Source organism: Humulus lupulus, chromosome 5, assembly GCF_963169125.1.
Source record: "Humulus lupulus chromosome 5, drHumLupu1.1, whole genome shotgun sequence".
Taxonomy (NCBI): Eukaryota; Viridiplantae; Streptophyta; class Magnoliopsida; order Rosales; family Cannabaceae; genus Humulus; species Humulus lupulus.
In genome coordinates, this window is record NC_084797.1 from 223421352 (window position 1) to 223441511 (window position 20160).

Here is a 20160-nt window from a genome sequence, read left to right on the forward strand (position 1 = left end):
TGATATTCAAATATTAGGAGCGACAAAGTCGCCCCTAAAAGTTGAAATATTGCCTAAAAAATTTGAAAATTTTGAATTTATTTTGTCGATATGTCGCCCCTTATACTATAATATGTTGCCCCAAATGGGTCCACGTGGTATATTACTAGGGGCGACATTGTCGCCCCTAATAATTAAGCATTAGGGGCGACGCGTCGCCCCTAATACTATACTCAGTCGCCCCAAATAATCGAACGTGACATATTATCAGGGGCGACAATGTCGCCCCTAATACTTCTTTATTTATATAAAAATAATAAAATTAATTAATTAAATAGTATTAGGGGCGACAAGTCGCCCCTAATATTATATTTTGTCGCCCCAAATAGTTGCACGTGACATATTATCAGGGGCGACAATGTCGCCCCTAATACTACTTCATTTATAAAAAAATAATAAAATTAATTAATTAAATACAATTTTAAATAATTATTTATCGAAATAATTATTTAAAATTTAATTAATTGAAAACAAATATATTAAAAAAAATATTATATTAAATATTTAAATTAGTATATTAAAATAACAATTGTATATATTCATAATACATTAACATAACAAATATTCATATTGTTCATAAAATTTAACAATAATTAATAAAAATATAAACTTAATCTCCTAAATCAGTTGCCTCGTCCTCCTCCCCATTGTCTTCTTGTTGTGGTTGTTGCGGTGGCTGTGGTTGTGATTGCTGCAGTGGCGGCATCGGCCAAGGATATTGGGGAGGTAATGTGGACGATCCAGCTCCATACATGTAGGGATACGATGGCTGGGAGGACGGTGGAATCGGACACGGATAAGATGTTGCTCCGTACATATATGGAGGTACCATATGATAAGACGGCGCTGCCCCGTACATAGAAGGATGAGTTGGAGCTGGAGGTTGAGAAGACGAAGCCCTAGAAGTATTGTCACTATCAGGCACATGCGGCATCTGAACGTTTGGTGGACGAAATGAAGGTACAAAATATTGAGTTAAGAAATTAACTTGATCAGTCAATTTCTGTAAATTATTCTCCAGATTTTCTATATATTCTCTTGAATGATGAGGAGGAACTTGAGACTCGCTGAAGTGAGAGTGTTGGGTAGATGATGACCTCGACCCCGACCTCGACCCCGACCCCTTCAATTTGCGGCCTACTACTCGCTCATGTCCACGCCTTTGGCCTAATACTTTTTGTAGCACCTCCACCTGATCAACTGATGACAGACTATCATTATTAGAAGCATCAGTGGATGTTTGCTGAGTTCGTAACTCAAAATCAGTCTTCAGTTTTTCCTGTTTTCAAAAAATGTTAGACACTAACATTAAATATAACTCTATTAATATTAAAAAATATAATTCAAACTTACATAATCTTGGCGAGCATCATCGTTCACGAAATCATTTTTTGATTTCTTCCAATGATAATCCTTCCATGACTCAATGAGGTCCGGGTTCGTCTAAAAAATATAACCAAAATGTTAGAGAACATATAATTTAAAATAACATAATTTTGATAATATTTTATCTTTTACTTACTTTTTCAAAACGGACGGCTGCCAGCGATTTTGTACCCTGTGTTGTAGAATACTTTTGTTTCTTCCGATTTTCCTTATTCTTTATGGAGCGCGCAATAAATTGTGGACTTGTAAATAACTGACAAATCTGCTTCCACTCCTCCTTGTTAACATCATCGGTTGGGTTGTTTAGAACCTTATCCCAATCCTCCGGTCCATTGTAGTATTTCTCAAAGTGTTCGTGTCTTAGTGTTTTCCTATTACGGTATCGGTCTTTCATCTCTCGATCGATACCATTTAAACACTTTAAGAAATCCTCGCGGCCCGCTATTTGATAATAGTACTAAATTGAAAATTAAACATATTAATAATATATGTACTATATTAAAGACAAATTTTAAAAAAATATATTTAATACTATTTTTACCTGAATTATGGCAAGGACCTGATCCTTGTATTGTTGAGGCACTAATTCCCATGAACCGTAATGTCCGGGAACTTTCGTTTTAATTTGGGTTCCCACAAGGCGGACAAAAGCAGCGTGCTCGCCCCCAACAACCTTGTAGGATCGTGGGCAAAACGTTACTTCCAGTGGTTTTCCATTTTTACGCTGCCTCTCTTCTAGATCTTTTCCAATAGCTGCGCCACGACCCTTTCTCTTAGTTGGGATTCCTGTATTTTTTTTTTATTAATAATACATAGAATATTAGTATATACATGATAAACATATGTGTAAATAAAATAACAAAAAATTTACTTGAGTCGCATGTAGTCGGGATCCTAGTAGGATCCGGTGGAGGATCACCGCCAGCGTCTCCACCGTGAGCTCTAGCCACATCTGCTGACATCTACTAACACGACAGTAATTTATCCTATCTATTTTGATATTTAATTATTATTTATAATTAATTTATTGAGTATTATTTCAATTGATTAGGTAATTTGAAACATGCTATTTGGAAACGAACTTTTTATTTCTCAATATGTATAATACATTGAACACTAGATACAAAACTAAGTAGAATAGTCACTATCCTCACTAATTACATCAACATCTATCGGGCACACATCATCAGTATTATCATCACTAAGGTCGACAATTAATTCATCCTCATCTTCTGCTTCTTCTACACTGTCTACCATATCATCTTCATTGTCATTAATAAATCCATCATCTTCTTGAACAACTAAAGAAGGTCGATGGGCCGTGTTGACTTGAGTCGCTGGTACATCAGATTGCTGAACAACCAACTCTCTGAGATCCACAGTCAAAACAAAATTCGATGAGTTGGTGTCATGTACAACATCAACATCAGCAATCATATCTGAAGCATCTGGAAAGTCCCAAACTTGCCGATGATTCACTTCTTGGACAACTTTCCAATCTCGTCCTCTAACGAGATCATCGATGTAGAATACTTGTTTTGCTTGACTAACCAGTATGAACGGTTCATCTTTATACCATTCACCGCTAACATTGATACTAGTAATATTATTTACAATGATGGTTTTCTTTTTTTTCGGATCTGTATTGAACCATTTACATCGAAATAATACCACCGAATAAGAACCAGTAAAAGACAGCTGGAGTATTTCTTCAAGTTGCCCGTAATAGTTAAAACCATCTGTTCCAGCAACACACACTCCACTATTTTGTGTAATTCGATTCTGATCTCGATTGTATGAGACAAATCGAACTCCGTTCACTATACATGCTTGGTAGGAGTAAGCCAATAGATCTGACCCAGATGCTAAAGCTAGTAATTCATCAGCATGCTCTAATGACCCAAGTTGGTGCAAGTCATATATCTAATAATAAAGAAATATATTAGAATGAGAATGTAATTTGTAGTATGCAATTTGCTAAGTACAAGTTACCTTCTTATGAAACCATGAACGAAACTCTTTCTTATGTATCAATTTATGATTGGCAGCCGTATCTCTTTATTGCACCTTAGTTAGGTGTTCCCTGTTAATTAATTAACAATGTCAATATTGTTAATTAAGGAGTAGATTGAACAAAGAATAAAATGAATATTAATTATGTACTTACTCTAAATACACTTCAGTTTCTGGAGAATTATCCAATATGAACCACTCAGCTTTATTTCGAGTATTTTCATCGAGGGGCACGGGAATTCCCTTACTAAGAGGACGACATTGAGATTCAAACACTGTGAGGTGTCGATTCACATACGGTGCATCTTCGTTACGATCAGGCTGATTAAATTTTGTTTCCACGCCTTTGAAATACATTGAACAGAATGTCAAAGCCTCATCTGCAACATATCCTTCTGCTATAGATCCTTCAGGACGAGCTTTATTCCTGACATAGTTTTTTAATTTTTTTCATGTATCTTTCAAAAGGATACATCCACCTCATAAATACAGGTCCTCCCAATATTGCTTCATCAGGCAAGTGCAAAACCAGATGGATCATTATGTCAAAGAATGCTGGAGGGAAAATCAACTCCATCTTGCATAAAATAACAATCAAGTCATCCTTAGCTTTCTCCATATCAGAAACGTTCAGTGTCCTAGAGCACAATTGTTTGAAAAAATTACACAATTCAGTGATGGTAGTGGATATAGATTCTGGCAAAAACTTGCGAACACCTACTGCAAGTAATCGTTGCATTATCACATGACAATCATGGGACTTCAACCCAACAATGTTTGAGTCATTGTTTGTGACTTTTTTCTTTAGATTAGAATAAAAACCATCGGGCAACTTCACTCCTTTCAAAAATTGACAGAAATCTCGCCTCTGTTCAAAAGTGAACACGTATGGAGCATGCGGTTTCATTAACCTTTTATTGGCATCCTCGTAAATCCACAACAATTTCCTAACCCCCATATTCTTTAAATCATGTCTTGCGTTAGTGGTGTCCTTAGATTTATCATTATCTAACAAAGTCCCAAGGATGCTGTCGCACACATTCTTCTCAACATGCATCACATCTAGGTTGTGTTTTAACTGATTTGAACTCCAGTAATCAAGTTCATAAAAAATACTTTTTTTCCTCCAATTACTTTCCCCTGCACCTCGCTTGCGCTTCACCCCCCAAATCTGTCATGTTTACCAGACACTTGAAGCGGTAAAGCATTGACTTGATCTAAAACTTGTTGACAAGTAAACTGTTGTGGAGGATTTCTTTTCTCAACTTTGCTATCAAATTCCTTGTCCCTTCTATACTTATGATTAGTCCTCAAGAATCGCCTATGACCGACATACGATGTCTTACCAATCACTCGAATGGAAGTGGTGTCTTCATTGCACGTTGGACATGCTTTATACCCTTGCCCGCTCCAACCAGACAAGCTACTACGAGCAGGGAAATCGTTAATTGTCCACAGAAGGGCTGCACGCGTCTTGAACAATTCATTCTTTGTGCCATCTCTTGTGTCGACCCTGTTAATCCACAATTGTTTTAACTCATCCACCAAGGGTCTTAGAAATACATCCATGTCTTTACCCGGTGATTTTGGCCTAGGAATAAGCAGAGTTAGCATAAAATACTCTTCCTTCATGCATAGCCAAGGGGGGAGATTGTAGTTCGTCAAAATCACAGGGCACATGCTGTATGATAAGCTCATATTTCCAAAAGGATTAAACCCATCAGCAGCCAAGCCTAGACGGACATTTCTAGGATCTTTTGCAAAATCAGGATGGGTGGCATCAAAGTCTTTCCATGCAGACCCGTCAACCGGATGACGCATCACCCCATCTTCTATTGATCTCCAAGTATGATGCCATAACATGCCATTAGCTGTATGTCTTGAACTGTACATTCGCTTTAATCTGGGAGTCAGCAGAAAGTAACGCATCATCTTGTGTGGAACCTTTTTCCCCTTCTTCTTTTCATTGACCCATCGGCTACTCCCACACACATGACATGAATCTTTGCTTGCATGCTCATTATAAAATAAGGAACAATCATATTTACACACATGGATTGATTGATATCCCATCCCTAACTTACTCAGCTTCTTTTTCGCCTCATAGTGTGTTGGGGGAATTTTATTATCTTTCGGAAATGCAAATTTTAGTAACTTCAACAACTCATCGAAAGAGTTATTTGGCCACTTCCCTCTAACTTTCAAATGCATCAACTTTGCCAAAAAGTTTAAGGATGATATCCAATCACAACTCGGATACAACTCAGCTTCAATCTTGTCGAACAACTCGTCATAATACTGTCCCATTCGACTGCCAGACACACCATCTGCTTCCTCTGCATTTTTCGGTAAGAGGAAATCATCAACGACGTCAACCATCTCGTCTACATCTTCATTCTCCTCAACTACCTCATTGGCGACACTAGCTTCCACCTCACCGTGGTAAACCCACTTTTGATAACTCTGTTGAAAACCCTTGTCAAATACATGAGCCTCCACTGTATCTATAGTTTGTAGTTTAACATTCAGGCACCTCACACACGGGCATAAAATTCTCCCGTCGCAGTCTACGTGTTCTTTTGCCATTCTCAAGAAGGCTTGGAGACCGTTCCAATAAGCATCACAGTTACGCTTCCTTAATGCCGTCCAACTCTTATCTATCGGCATCTACGATACAAGAATAAACAATAATTAAAACTTATTGACTATGTGTGTGTGTGCCCTAATCCACCTTTTCACTCCACTTCTATAAGGGTAAAGAACCTATCCCATTCAGATTTGTAGTATACATATAATTTAATCTACACTCTTAAAATTGTTTCGTTTATGTAAAAATTTCGGCAGCACCTCCCTATAGTTCTCATAAATGGGCAGACTAAAATTAAGTTTGCCCACTTACGAGAACAAATAAAGAGACACATATTGAAATCTCTATTAACGAAACAATAAAATGAGTACTAGATCAAATTATAGGTACACAACAAATCCAAACTATCCATGCGGACACATACCGTCCTGGATAATTCGGAGAAGCATATTTAAGAGTTCTTACTGACTCAGCTTCACCGAACGGGTCTAAGGCTTTTCGTGATTGAAAATAATTAATAAAACATTATCACTAAGTGATAATATATAAAACGTCTATCCAATCTTTGGTGATCAAATTTTATCACCAAAGAAAAGCAACAAAAAAAGAAATATTTTTTAACAATTGATGTTTTATGATGTCTTATAAAATCTTATGATATTAAATTATAATTTTGTAATTATAATCTTATGATGTTTTATTAAATCTTATGTTTTACTATTAAATAAAATTATAATTTTTTAATTCATTTATCTAAAATTTTAATTTATTTTGAAATTATTTATCTAATTTTTCAATTTATTTTTTAATTACTAAATTTGTTAATATTAAATTAAATTAAAATTTTGTAATTTATTTTGAAATTATTTATCTAACTGTTAAATTATTTTGAAATTATTTATCTAATTTTTTAATTACTAAATTTGTTAATATTAAATTAAATTAAAATTTTGTAATTTATTTTGAAATGATTTATCTAACTGTTAAATTATTTTGAAATTATTTATCTAATTATTTAATTTATTTTTAAATTACTAAATTTGTTACTATTAAATAAAATTATAATTTTGTAATTTATTTTGAAATGATTTATCTAACTGTTAAATTATTTTGAAATTATTTATCTAATTATTTAATTTATTTTTAAATTACTAAATTTGTTACTATTAAATAAAATTATAATTTTGTAATTTATTTTGAAATGATTTATCTAACTGTTAAATTATTTTGAAATTATTTATCTAATTATTTAATTTATTTTTAAATTACTAAATTTGTTACTATTAAATAAAATTATAATTTTTTAATTCATTTATCTAAAATTTTATTTTATTTTGAAATTATTTATCTAATTTTTAAATTTATTTTTTAATTACTAAGTTTGTTAATATTAAATTAAATTATAATTTTGTAATTTATTTTGAAATTATTTATCTAACTTTTAATTTATTTTTAAATTATATATCTAATTATTTAATTTATTTTTAAATTACTAAATTTGTTACTATTAAATTATAATTTTTCACTTTATTTTAAAATTATTAAATTATTAATATTAAATTAAATTAGTTATCTAATGTTTTAATTTATTTTGTTAATTCTAAGTATTCAATGTTTTATTTATTATATTATTATTTATTTAGTACTCTAACTCTACCAAAATTTCGGCAGCATAACATTTCTATTATAACATATCCCAAAAATTTAAAACCCTACAAAAAACACTCAGAAAATTCCCAGAACATTCACAATATACAGATTATTAATCAAATTTAAATACTAAAACATGCTACAATTTTATACACATATATAAATATATCACTAAACACATCTTACTTTGTACACACATTCACATATTAATTAAAATAATAACATAATTAAAAAATACATACCTTGATGCCACAAAATTATAAATACTCTAGTGACCAAATTTCCAATAGATACTCCTTCAATTTCTACACAAAATCAACACAAAAAATTAAATTTAAACAAACTTAAACCTTAACTGAGTAAAAGTACAAAATTAAACTAATAGACATCTGTAATTTATGCTCAGTATAAAATACACAAAACCTTGACTGAGTATATATATATTTATATATAAATACACAATTATAAAAAAGTCTTGATATGACAAAGTGGTTTAAAATATTTGCTTCTATATGAGTCCTACAGATTTTGAAGAAACATTAAATTGATCCTTAAAAGAATTGACAGAAAACTATTGCTAAAAAAGTCTTACATTTTGACACTACCATACTATATATTACACATTTATATATTAGACTTACAGCTCCCTGAGCGTTCTAATGTTACCAATCTCTGGAGGAATGGAACCACTGAGTCGGTTTCCCAGTACACCCCTGCACCAAACCAGCCAACAGTTAAAAAATGATGACACATTTGAGAGATACATTGTGATATTGATATAAATAATTGATAAGAAGAGAGCACAAGTAACTTACAGAATGCGCAGGGGTGCACGAGAAAGGCTTGGGGGGATTGATCCATTGAGGTAGTTGCAAGAGAGATCACTGTGTTTAGTTAAAGAAAACTTAGTCTTCTGACACTCTATAATAATATTTATTATCTAGTAATAAACTCTGAAAACCATGCTTCTACTACTACTGGAACTACCATTCAACTCTGAATGCATTGCCGTGTTATTGCATGAGTAAATTCTGAAAAGTACTATCTGATTTATATATGTGACTATGGGAATGTTTAATAATGAAGTTATGTCTCACATGCTATTTTCCAGATTTGATATTGTCCTGTATGTAATAATTAACATGTTCTAGCACTTTTCTATAAAATTAAAATCCAATGTAAATGTGCACTTAAGTTTGTAATCCAATGTAACTTTTTCTGTAAAATATATATAATTCCAATATAATATGAATGTGCACTGAACTATATCAACTAATTTGAAAAACCTCATATCAGAAGTAAAAAATATAACTTTTAAAATCCAATATATTTAAAAGGTTGTTATAAGCATCATTACTTACATATATTCTATCTCTCTCTATATATATGTATATATATACATATACATATTTAAATACTTACAAACTGTACACTATGATTTGGTTCCTTCAATAAAACACATTGAATTTACAAATACAAAACTCAAACCTCAGGTTCATTTTTCAATGATCAGATATATCAACAACATTTCACAAAAGGCAATCAACAGAAAAGACCAATAAAAGAATCAGACCCTTCAACAAAGCTACAAAAACTCACTAATAGACATCTGTAATTTATGCTCAGTATAAAATTCACAAAACCTTGACTGAGTAAAAGTATCAAATGCTAAAACAAGAAAAATTCCAAAATTAGGAATAGCTAAAATTAAGGCATATTTGAATCTTTCAACACAATAGTCCAACAAAATAAATCAGAGATAAATGCAAATATCAAAGGCCCTTTAGTATATATAGCAAGTCTCAACAAATAATCCAGACCCATTCTCTAACAGACTAGACAAACACAAAGGAAGGCAGCGATGAACTTTCCTTCTTCAATATGCATATAGCCGATGATTCAAAAAATTCTTAGAACAGAATATGTACACGGTAGCTCAAATATCTAAAGACTTGAAGACTAGATTAAAAGGGGAAGAATAAAAAAGACCTTCAAGCTGAATGATTGAAATACCAGACCCCAGACCGAAAGAAGCATAAAACTCAGAAAAATCATTCCTTGACTTTCCCTCAATTCTCTCAGCAGCCAAACAGAAGACAATCAATCTTCCAAATAAACAAATATATACATATAAGAAAATAAAGAAAACAAACCAAAAAATGATCACAGAGAAAGCTCAAATGTTTATAATAGCTAGAGAAACCAAAACCGTTACTTGCATTTCCATGTGTATTCTTTTCCTCTCTTCTCAAAACCAAAACCTCAAAACTCATAACTCAAACAAAAACTTGGGTGGGTTTCAGGTTATCTGTGTTTCGGCAGAGAGAGCAACTCGTAGCCAAGAGGGTGTCGCCGACCGTTTGGAGAGAGAGCCGAGAGGGAGTCGCAGACCGTCGGCGTTAGGGAGAGAGACCCGAGAGTGAGCAGACCCGTCGGTGATCGAAGGTGAAGCTGAGAATGGCCAAGATCGTCAAAGTACGAGGCTGGAAACCTGAGAACGCCGACTGTCGTCGAAGTCGATGGCTGGCGAACTGAGAACGCCTACTAAGAACCCCAAGATCGTCGAAGTCGGAGGCTGGCAGACTGGAGACGATGCAGAGAGCAGAGAGAAGCTGGGGAAATAATCTCCTCTTCGATTTTGGAACGAAGATGCAGATATCTCAAACTGAAAAATGCAAAAAACGAAATGAGGAGAGTGGAGGAGATTAACGATTTAGGGTTTTATTTCTTTTTTATTAAATACTGAAATATAATAATAACAATGAAATGGCAAAAATATCCCTACAACCATTTTCCATTTATTTTATATTACGGTGTATATACAATATTGTTACACCCCCAAATTTGGAGATTCATTTGTCTAATCTCTTAGCTCGCGAGATTGCAGACCGAATATATAAATTAAAGAAAATATGACCATTTATACAAATGAATATATATATCCAAAAGCTACATCATTGGTCCGGTTTGAGCATGAGCTAGGTGCGCATCACTCGGTCGCAAGTAAATCGCGTATACCTTTCGGGGGCCGCGTTCCGCCCCCGAACCCCCAAAACTAGGGCGTTTCACCCCTAGACCCCGTGAATAATTACTGAAAGGGGTAAATAGAGTCAAGGCATACTCTAATAATTTTCTCTAACCATGGGGAAGTTGGATAAACACGATAGAATTAATTTATTTTTTACTCTTTGATAAAGAATGAATTCCATACCAAAGAGTGAGGGACAAACTGTAGTGGGCAAAATCAGTGACCTTAATAAAAAAGAATCCAACAAGCAATCACTCAGCCCAATGAGCTAGCCTAATTAGCCAACAAGACCCAAAACCATCCAAACGCCCAAAACCATACCCGAACATGAACCCGGATACGCTCAGTCAGCCAGGGACCTTGAAACAGTCAAGGCTCCCACCACATTCGCCAAGAATATTTCGGAAAGAAACCACTTGGAACGAGTACAACTTTTTCTTAGTTCAAGAGTAGTAGCTGGTTACGATTTTGAAACCAAAAGAAATTTTTTTTCCCAAACTTGTAACCTGTTACCAGTTTTAAACTTGTAACCTGTTACAAGTTTTAAACTTGAAAAAGTTGTAACCGGTTATAATTTATCTCATTGCTGGTTACCTGAATAAAATTTTGAAAAAAAGGACAATTTCATATTCAAACTCTCAACTAATAAATCAATTGTTGGTCTCAATTTTTTTAATAGAATTGTAGATCGACTAATATTGATCTTGAGTAGCATAAAATCAATCGAAATTGTGAATGAAAGTTTACAGTATGTGGGAATGTGGAAAATTTTGAAACTTAATTGCCAACAAATAAGAGTATAAATCCTGTAAATTTTTTGGTAGAAAAAGATAGTGATCGAGGTAGAATGACATATGAAATTATATTATTACATTAATTATCTCTTTAATTAAAATTTTAAGATGGCATATATGTAAGTTTCACTATAAATAATATTGTTTCCATGATTATAATAAAATTTGTGACTAAAAATATATTTAAAAGTCCGTAGCTAAAAGTATTAGCAACAAAAGTAATAATTTATTGTGACTAAATATATTTTTGCTCAAGGACAAATTGTTATTGTATAATACTTTCAGTCACAAATAATTATTTGTTAAGATTAAAAACGACATATAGTCATAAAAAATTTATGTTATGACAAGAAATCATCAATGATAATTTATGTTATGCATGGTAGGTCGGTTCCTTAAAAACCGACCTGCCATGCTTCTCTTTGACTAACATGATAGGTCGGTTCCCTAAGTACCGACTTATGAACATATATTAAGTCAGTTTCTGCAGAACTGACCTACCATGCCTGATGTCCAGATTGTAGTAGTGATTGGCCGCAGCCAACATGATATCCTGGCCGCGGCCTCCGCGCGAACATGGCCCAGAATATGACCCGTGGCCGCGGCCGTGCGACAAATTTTTCTTTAAAATTTAAATTTTAAATGTAATTATTGGGGGCTATAAAAGAGATTAGGGTTAACTTTTATCATAACTTTGGATTGCGATTTTTAGAGGCTAGAGCAGCAGAGGAGGAGGAAAAAACATCATCATCTATATTCTTCAATCTAGTTTTTCATTCTTCTCAAAACACTTTTATTTTCATTGAATATTTATGTTTATGAATATGAAATATGATTATGGAGTAGTTTTCTTTATAGTTAAGGGTTATTTCAAAACCCTAGACATGATATCTTGAATGCATTGATGAATTTTTTTTTTATTCCCTTATATTAAATTGCTTCTATTTTTCTATTTGAATGTCATGGATCTTGTAAAATCTTGTTTTTATGGCCATTCTATAATAATTTTAACAAATGGCAAAAATTTCAAAACATCAGGGGCGACTCATACCAATATCAGGGGCGACTAATGATGTGTCGCCCCTGATTCTAGAATATTAGGGGCGACATGTAGTCGCCCCTAATAATTTTCACAAGTGGCAAACATTCAAAACATCAGGGGCGACTCATACCAATATCAGGGGCGACTACTGATGTGTCGCCCCTGATTCTAGAATATTAGGGGCGACATGTAGTCGCCCCTAATAATTTTCACAAGTGGAAAAAATTTCAAAACATCAGGGGCGACTCATACCAAATCAGGGGCGACTAATCATGTGTCGCCGCGTCGCCCCTAATAATTTTCACAAAAGGCCAAAATTTTCAAAATATCAGGGGCGACTCATACCAATATCAGGGGCGACTAATGATGTGTCGCCCCTGATTCTAGAATATTAGGGGCGACATATAGTCGCCCCTAATAATTTTCACAAGTGGCAAACATTCAAAACATCAGGGGCGACTCATACCAATATCAGGGGCGACTAATCATGTGTCGCCCCTGATACTAGAATATTAGGGGCGACACGTCGCCCCTAATAATTTTCACAAATGGCGAAAATATCTCAACATCAGGGGCGACTCATACCAATATCAGGGGTGACTAATGATTTGTCGCCCCTGATTTTTAGAATATTAGGGGCGACATATGTCGCCCCTAATAGAGTTGCCTCTAAAACCAATATTTCTTGTAGTGAGAGAAGAGAGAAAGAAGAGAAAGAGAAGAGAGAGAGGGTAGTCGGGGAAAGAGAAAGAAAAGAAGGAAAAGGAAAAGAAAAAAAAAAAGAAAGAGTCCATTGACTCTTTTCACTTAAGTGGGTCCCACCCATTAATATATATATATATTTCTCAGGCTTTACATTCTTCCCTCCTTAAAGAAATTTCGTCCCGAAATTTTCAAAGTACAACCTCAAGCTGAAAATTTAAACAAATGAGGATACTTCTCATACATCTCCGACTCTAACTCTCCAATAGCCTCATCTTCTCTTTGGTTCCGCCATAAGACCTTGACTACGAGAATCCCTCTATCCCTTATCACCTTTAACTATCTTGCTAGGATTCTGATAGGTTATTCTTTATATGTCATGTTCTCTTGAAGAGGGAAAGCTTGATACGCAATGACGTGCGATGGGTCTGGAGTATACTTACTCAGCATCGACACCTGGAACACATTGTGAACATGCCCCTACCGCGACGGTAGGTTCAATCGATAAGCGGCCTCCCCAACCATCTCGATAACCTCGAAAGGTCCAATATACCTCGGGGCTAGCTTACCCTTCACTCCAAATCTCGACACACCAAGCATGGGAGTAACTTTCAAGAAGACATAGTTACCAACCTCAAACTCAACTTCTCATTGGAGGAGATCAGCATAACTCTTCTTACAACTTTGAACAACCCTAAGTCTCTCTTGGAAAAAAAAATACTTTGATCTTCCCAGTAGTACTAGCAATTTGAGATCCAATTGTGACATGCTAATCTGGTTTTGCCCAACACAAAAGGTGATCTGCATGGTCGCTCATATAAGGCATCATAAGGAGCCATGCCTATACTGGCCTGGTAGCTATTATTATAAGTGAATTCCACCAATGACAAATGTTTTCCCCAACTACCCCCAAAATCCAAAATACAAGAACGAAGCATGTCCTCCAAAGTTTGGATAGTCCTCTCAGACTGTCCATCTGTCTGAGGGTGGTGAGCGGTGCTCAAGTTAAGTTAAGTTCCTAAAGCTTCTAGCAATGCTCGCAAAAACCTTGATATAAATCGAGGACCTCTATCAGAAACAATGCTGGAAGGCAACCCATACAGTCAAAGTATATTACCCACATAAGGTCAAGCTAGTTTAGAAACCTTACAATCCTTCCTAATTGGAATGAAATGAGCAGATTTGGTCAAACGATCGACAATCAACCGGACAGTGTCATGATTTAATGGTGTTAATGGTAATCCCATCACAAAGTCCATCGTGATCTCATCCCACTTCCATTCTGGCATAGGTAAAGGTTGAAGCAACCCTGAAGGTCTCTGGTGCTCAGCTTTAACCTGTTGGAAAACCATACACTTAGCTACAAAGTTAGCCACATCGCTCTTCATACCTTCCCACCAATATTGTCTTTTAAAATCTTGGTACATCTTTGTGCTTCCAGGGTGTACAACAAACTTAGACCTATGGGCCTCAATCATAACAGACTCTCTAAGATCAGGGATATTTGCAACGACTAATCTTCCCTTATGGTATAAGAATCCTTCAGCATTTACTGTCCATCCATCTAATTGCTCACCGTTTTGGATTCGATTCTAGATAAGTCTCAATTTCTCATCTTGCCACTAACATTACTTAACTTGTTGAAGTAGCACTGTGTAGCAACCGCATTTACTTTTCCATGAGAATATCTCAAACTGAAATCATAATTTACCCTATACTCAACCCTTCTTCTTTGCCTAAAATTCAAGTCTCTTTGAGTAAAGAGATACTTTAAACTCTTATGATCAAATTCTAATTCAAACTTTTCCACCTATAAGTAACATCTCCGCATTTTCAAGGCAAAAATCACTACTGCAAGTTCCAAATCATGTGTGGGTTAGTTCTTCTCATGTGTCTTCAATTGGCGTGAAACATAGGCAACAACCTTGCCATTTGGCATGAGAACTCCACCTAAACCAGTACCAGATGCATCAACAAATACCACAAACGGTTCATCACTATTAAGCACAGCGAGAATAGTCACCGTAGTCACTCTTGGCTTAAGTTCTCTGAAAGCTTCTTCACAACTGTCATCCCACACGAACTTTAAATCCTTTCTTGTTAGCTTTTTCAAAGGCATAGCAATTCGAGAAAAATTCTCCACAAAGCGATGATAGTAACCTACTAACCCAAGAAAACTTCGAATCTTAGTAACGTTCTTTGATTTTTCCCACTGTAAGATAGAATCTATCTTCGCATGAATTCACAGTAATGTCCTCTTGATATTTTACATGCCCTAAGAATTTGACCTCAGTCCTCCAGAAGTCACATTTTTCTTTTTTTAGCATATAATTGATGGTCCCTCAAAGTTTGCAACACAACTGTTTAATGTTCTGTATGGTCCTCAGGTGTCTTGGAATACACCAAAATTTCATCAATAAAAACAACCACAAACTTATCCAAATAGGGTCTAAAGATTCTATTCATAAGGTCTATAAATATTGCAGGTGCATTCGTCAATTCAAATGGCATCACCAAAAACTCAAAGTGTCCATAACGCGTTCTGAAATTAGTTTTAGGAATATCCTCTTCCTAAATCCTCAATTGATGATAGCCCGACCTTAAGTCAATCTTGGAAAAACACTTTGAACATATGAGCTGATCAAACAACTCATATATCATTGGCAATGGATACTTGTTCTTAATTGTCATCTGAATTAATTTCTTATAATCGACGCACAAGCACAAGGATCCATCAGATTTCTTGGCAAACAAAACTGGAGCTCCCCATGGGGAAGTACTGTTCCTAATGTACCTTATCCATTAGCTCACTCAATTGCTTTTTCAATTCGTCCAACGCGATAAGGGGTAGTAGAAACTAGTTGAGTCACGGGAATCAAATCAATGCAAAATTTGATCTCTCTATTAGGTGGTAGTCCTGAAAAATCCCCAAGAAACACATCTAGAAAGACACTAACCACTGATATCCAAGGAAACTTGTCTAGAGGCCTAGACTTATCCTCAATTGCAAACAGACTCCCATAACACTCTAAGTTTCTTTTCCCACCTAAACATGCCTTAAGGATAGGATCCTGCCTTACTGCACTCATGTTGGCTCGATATACAATGAAATCTCTACCTGGAGTTAAAAGAGTCAACATTTTGTGTGAGTATTCAACAATGACTTAGTACTTAGACAACCAATCCATGCCAAGAATCACATCAGCTTGTCACATAGGTAACACCATCAGGTTTCCTAATAAATTATGCCATTCAAACACAATACAACTGATTTGCAGATGGTTGATACTTCACCATGCCCTCCCATAGGTACACTCAACTGCAATGTAGGACTAAAAGTTACCAAACTCAAATCCAACATGCTAGAAAACATTAGTGATATACAAGAATGAGATGCACCAGTATCAAATAATATATGAGCCCAAGAGTGTGAGATAAGAACCACACCATCCACAACTCCCTGACATGCTCCTCCTTGTACATCATCACCACCAAGAGCATAGGCTTGACCATAGGCTTTTTCCTTTGCTTTCCCTTTTCCTTGACCATATGGCTTGTGCTTGCAATTGAGCCTCCTCCGGGATTGAACCCTCTCTAACTTCTAGCAGAAATAGGAGTTTGAAAACTCTGCGAGTACCCCTGGTTGAATCCTGAACCTTGGGGCTAGAACTGATGTTGATATTGGGATTGTTGCCCTGGTGTGGGTATGAAACCATAGGATGAAGTCTCAAACTGGTTACTCTTAGGTTGTCCTGTGAAAGGAGTAGACCTATCATAACTCCCTATGGGTCCTCCAGGTGATGGTTGGAACCTCTGTTGTCGTGTGGGCAATCTTTCTTCTTATGACCCTGTTGGCCACAACTAAAACACCCATACGACCCAATTCGAGTCTTTCCTAAAGTTCCACTACTATTGCTACCCCCACTAAGTTGTTGTCCTTGAGATAACCATCGCCCTTGGTTCTTCTTGTTCATTTTCCTATCATTGATCTTAAACAATCAAATGATCCAATCAAGTCCTCCTATGAGATGGGTTAAAATGTTGTTCTTCGAGAACCCATCTCAAAATTTCCTCAAGTCATCCCACCAGTTCCACTCATCCTACTTAAGGCTTCCTACCAATCTAGTGCGCTCCTTTCCAACTTGGGCACATTAATATTAACATGATACTCCTTAGGTGTTCCCACAATGTTTAAACTCTTCTTTATCTGCCTCGACCATCTTTCAGCAACCATGGAATCTTTTCCACCTTTAGACTTAAGTATTTGAATCCGATGGAAAATTTGGAAGTGATTGCTCTGTCGGGTAGCTGGATCCATCTATTGGGCAGGAATGCCTCTTAAAGCCTCAAGAATGGTGTTCACAGGGAATGCAACTGGCAAAGAAGGAACCTCAGCCTCAAGGACATCATCTGCAGGCCTTCTCCTTGTAGTCCTTCCTTTCGGAGGCATTTTTCTTAGGTCAGTAAATCAAAAGCTAACCAGTTAGTGAGGAATGGATGCTATTTATATACATACGCCTTTTATAGATCAAAATACTTTATTTTAAAATAAATTTAATCTATTTGGTGACACACTCCAAGGTATTTGAACCCGGTGCTCTGATACCATTTTTCTGTCACGACCCGAGCCCTAGGCCGTGGCAGATTTGTAATATCCATAACTTGGGTGGTCAAAAGTCAAACTTTAACCCTCGTTGAAAAATAGTCTTTATAAATGGTCATTTAATTTATATTAAATCGTACTATAATTATAAGTTAAAATAATGAAATAAATCCTATAATTATATATAAAAATATTAGTAATAAAAGTATAATCACTTATCATTATACATAAAACAATAATATTCCCACAGTTATGTAATCACCAAATAGTTAAATTTAATAAGTCATAAACACCCAAAATAATACCTAGCATCCACCATTCCTCATCCATAACTGTTTCATAGCTCATTCAGATATACCGATCATTAGATTCGAAGTCGAATGCATATATAATGCTCAAAAGATAAGACAAAGACACGAAATAAAAATAGGCTAAACACATTGGCTCCATCGATAATTCATCTTTTCCACGTTCGCGTCACTAGACTCCTGGAATGGGAGAGATAGGGGGTGAGCTTATAAAGCCCAGTAGGAAAACAACTAATAACATAGGACCCAAAAGTTTAATACAACCCTGCATGGTTAGCTTTGAAAACAAAACATACATCATCATGTATAAACCAAAATAGAGAAACCACAAATAATCATAAGAGAATAGCTACAAGTGCACATCACACCGTCCACTAGATCCCTAGTTCCCGTTACCCACCATAGAAAATCCGACATCCTAAACCGGGTAGCCAGACTTGATAACCACCACAAGGGGGAGGCTCAGAACACTTCCTGTATATAGATGTTAGGTCTTTACACTATGATGACACAGAGACTAGGTCGTGAAACAACAACGTGCACCAATCATGATCACTATGGCTCTCATCGGTATAACCAAATGCAGGTAAACATGAAAAGAAAGAAACATATTTCCTTTATATTTTAGAAAATTGGGCAGCATAACAGCTACATTTGAATATACCCAAAAATCATAACCTGCATAAATAAGTGAACAAAAATATATATTTGGCACTCAGTGCCCTCAGAACAGATCAGAAAACATGCAGGTTAAGTTTTCAATTTTTCAAACATTATATAAATATCAAAATTTGAATATGTTTAATGCAATTCAATACGAGTAAAATAAGTCCAATAGTCAAGTTGAGTCCCTACCTCTTTAGATACCTCCTTAGAATTTAATCCGAGCCCAAAGCGACGCTCCTAAGCTTAACGATGAACTTAGAGTGATTTAGTGCGATTTTAATATCACGTTTTTCCTACGTGCACCAAATGAGCAAACGATTATCATTATAGCATTCCTTATTCAAAATCGTGTCCAATGACATATAATATGACCATATTTAAAATTTCAAGTTCCGAACCTCACCCAAACGGTGCACAATAGCGGTTGGTGGCGGTACCGGAAACGTCAACGAATATATGCATGACATATATTAAAACGATCATCTTTATGAGTACATCACGAAAGTACAACTCCTTTTCCCAAATGACCTCCGGTGTCGCCGGAAAACGCTTCCAAAAAGGTAGAGATACCCAAAATCTTGCCGGAGAAAAACAGTGAGTTGACCGGAATGACCTAGTGGGTTTTGTTCCTCTCTCCACGCTGGTTCCAAAGGTACCAACCACTTGCCGAGTGGTGGTCGGAGTTGGCCGGAAAACACAGTCAAAGTTAACGGACCAGAACTTTGACTGACTATTCCGAACAACTTACGGCGAGTTGGGCGGTGCCGCTTGGTGGTTGAGGTCGCCGGAGCAAGGCGAATCCAATGAGCCGCCGTATGCCAAAAATGGTGGTTGCCGGAAGTTGGGTCTTAGTGGTGGTGGTGTGTTGCCGCGGAGAGAAGAGAGAAAGAAGAGAAAGAGGAAGAAAAGAAGGAAAAGGAAAAGAAAAAGAAAGAAAGAAAGAAAGAGTCCATTGACTCTTTTCACTTAAGTGGTCCCACCCATTAAAATATATATATATATTTATATATATTTTTCTCAGGCTTTACACTAAGTACTTTATTAGTTGGCTCTCCATATATATGGTTTTCTTTTATCGGTATGAGATAGTTATATTGCCACTGCTTTTGTCATATATAATTTAACATTTTAACTGTTACAGTATTTGATAGCTTGAGATATTGAAGACTGTCTTCTATTTGCCTTAAACTCTATAGATGGAAGTGATGGCTTAAAATCAGGTGCTGCGTCCATTTTTCAAAACAAATATTGATCAGTTGATGCATGACTGTATAGTAATTTATTAGTTCAATTTTATTTCACTGGGTTATTTATATCACAAAAATCTCCAACATATCATATA

The 20160-nt window shown here is 35.5% G+C and overlaps 1 protein-coding gene across 2 annotated transcripts; it reads right to left on the bottom strand.

Moving 5' to 3' along the window:
• Positions 1–552: 552 nt before the first annotated feature.
• Positions 553–19725, bottom strand: LOC133778242 (uncharacterized). Of its 2 annotated transcripts, none has more exons than XM_062218111.1 (10): positions 19222–19725; positions 19008–19111; positions 8491–8559; positions 8317–8388; positions 7918–7980; positions 2297–2387; positions 1967–2211; positions 1562–1882; positions 1393–1482; positions 553–1318 (listed from the first exon to the last, which is right to left on the bottom strand). In XM_062218111.1, the coding sequence occupies exons 6-10, from the start codon at positions 2385–2387 to the stop codon at positions 650–652; spliced, it is 1416 nt and encodes a 471-aa protein (XP_062074095.1). In that variant the 5' UTR covers positions 7918–7980; positions 8317–8388; positions 8491–8559; positions 19008–19111; positions 19222–19725; the 3' UTR covers positions 553–649. The 2 variants fall into 2 exon arrangements, with proteins under 2 accessions (XP_062074095.1, XP_062074096.1); XM_062218112.1 differs by having other exon boundaries at positions 19217–19725.
• Positions 19726–20160: the final 435 nt, after the last annotated feature.

Coding starts and splice junctions, on each gene's coding strand:
- LOC133778242 (XM_062218111.1), bottom strand. CDS start 2,387: ATGTCAGCAGATGTGGCTAGAGCTCACGGTGGAGACGCTGGCGGTGAT. Junction 2,212..2,296: donor CCCGACTACATGCGACTCAA/GTAAATTTTTTG, acceptor AAAAAAATACAG/GAATCCCAACTAAGAGAAAG. Junction 1,883..1,966: donor AGGTCCTTGCCATAATTCAG/GTAAAAATAGTA, acceptor TTTTCAATTTAG/TACTATTATCAAATAGCGGG.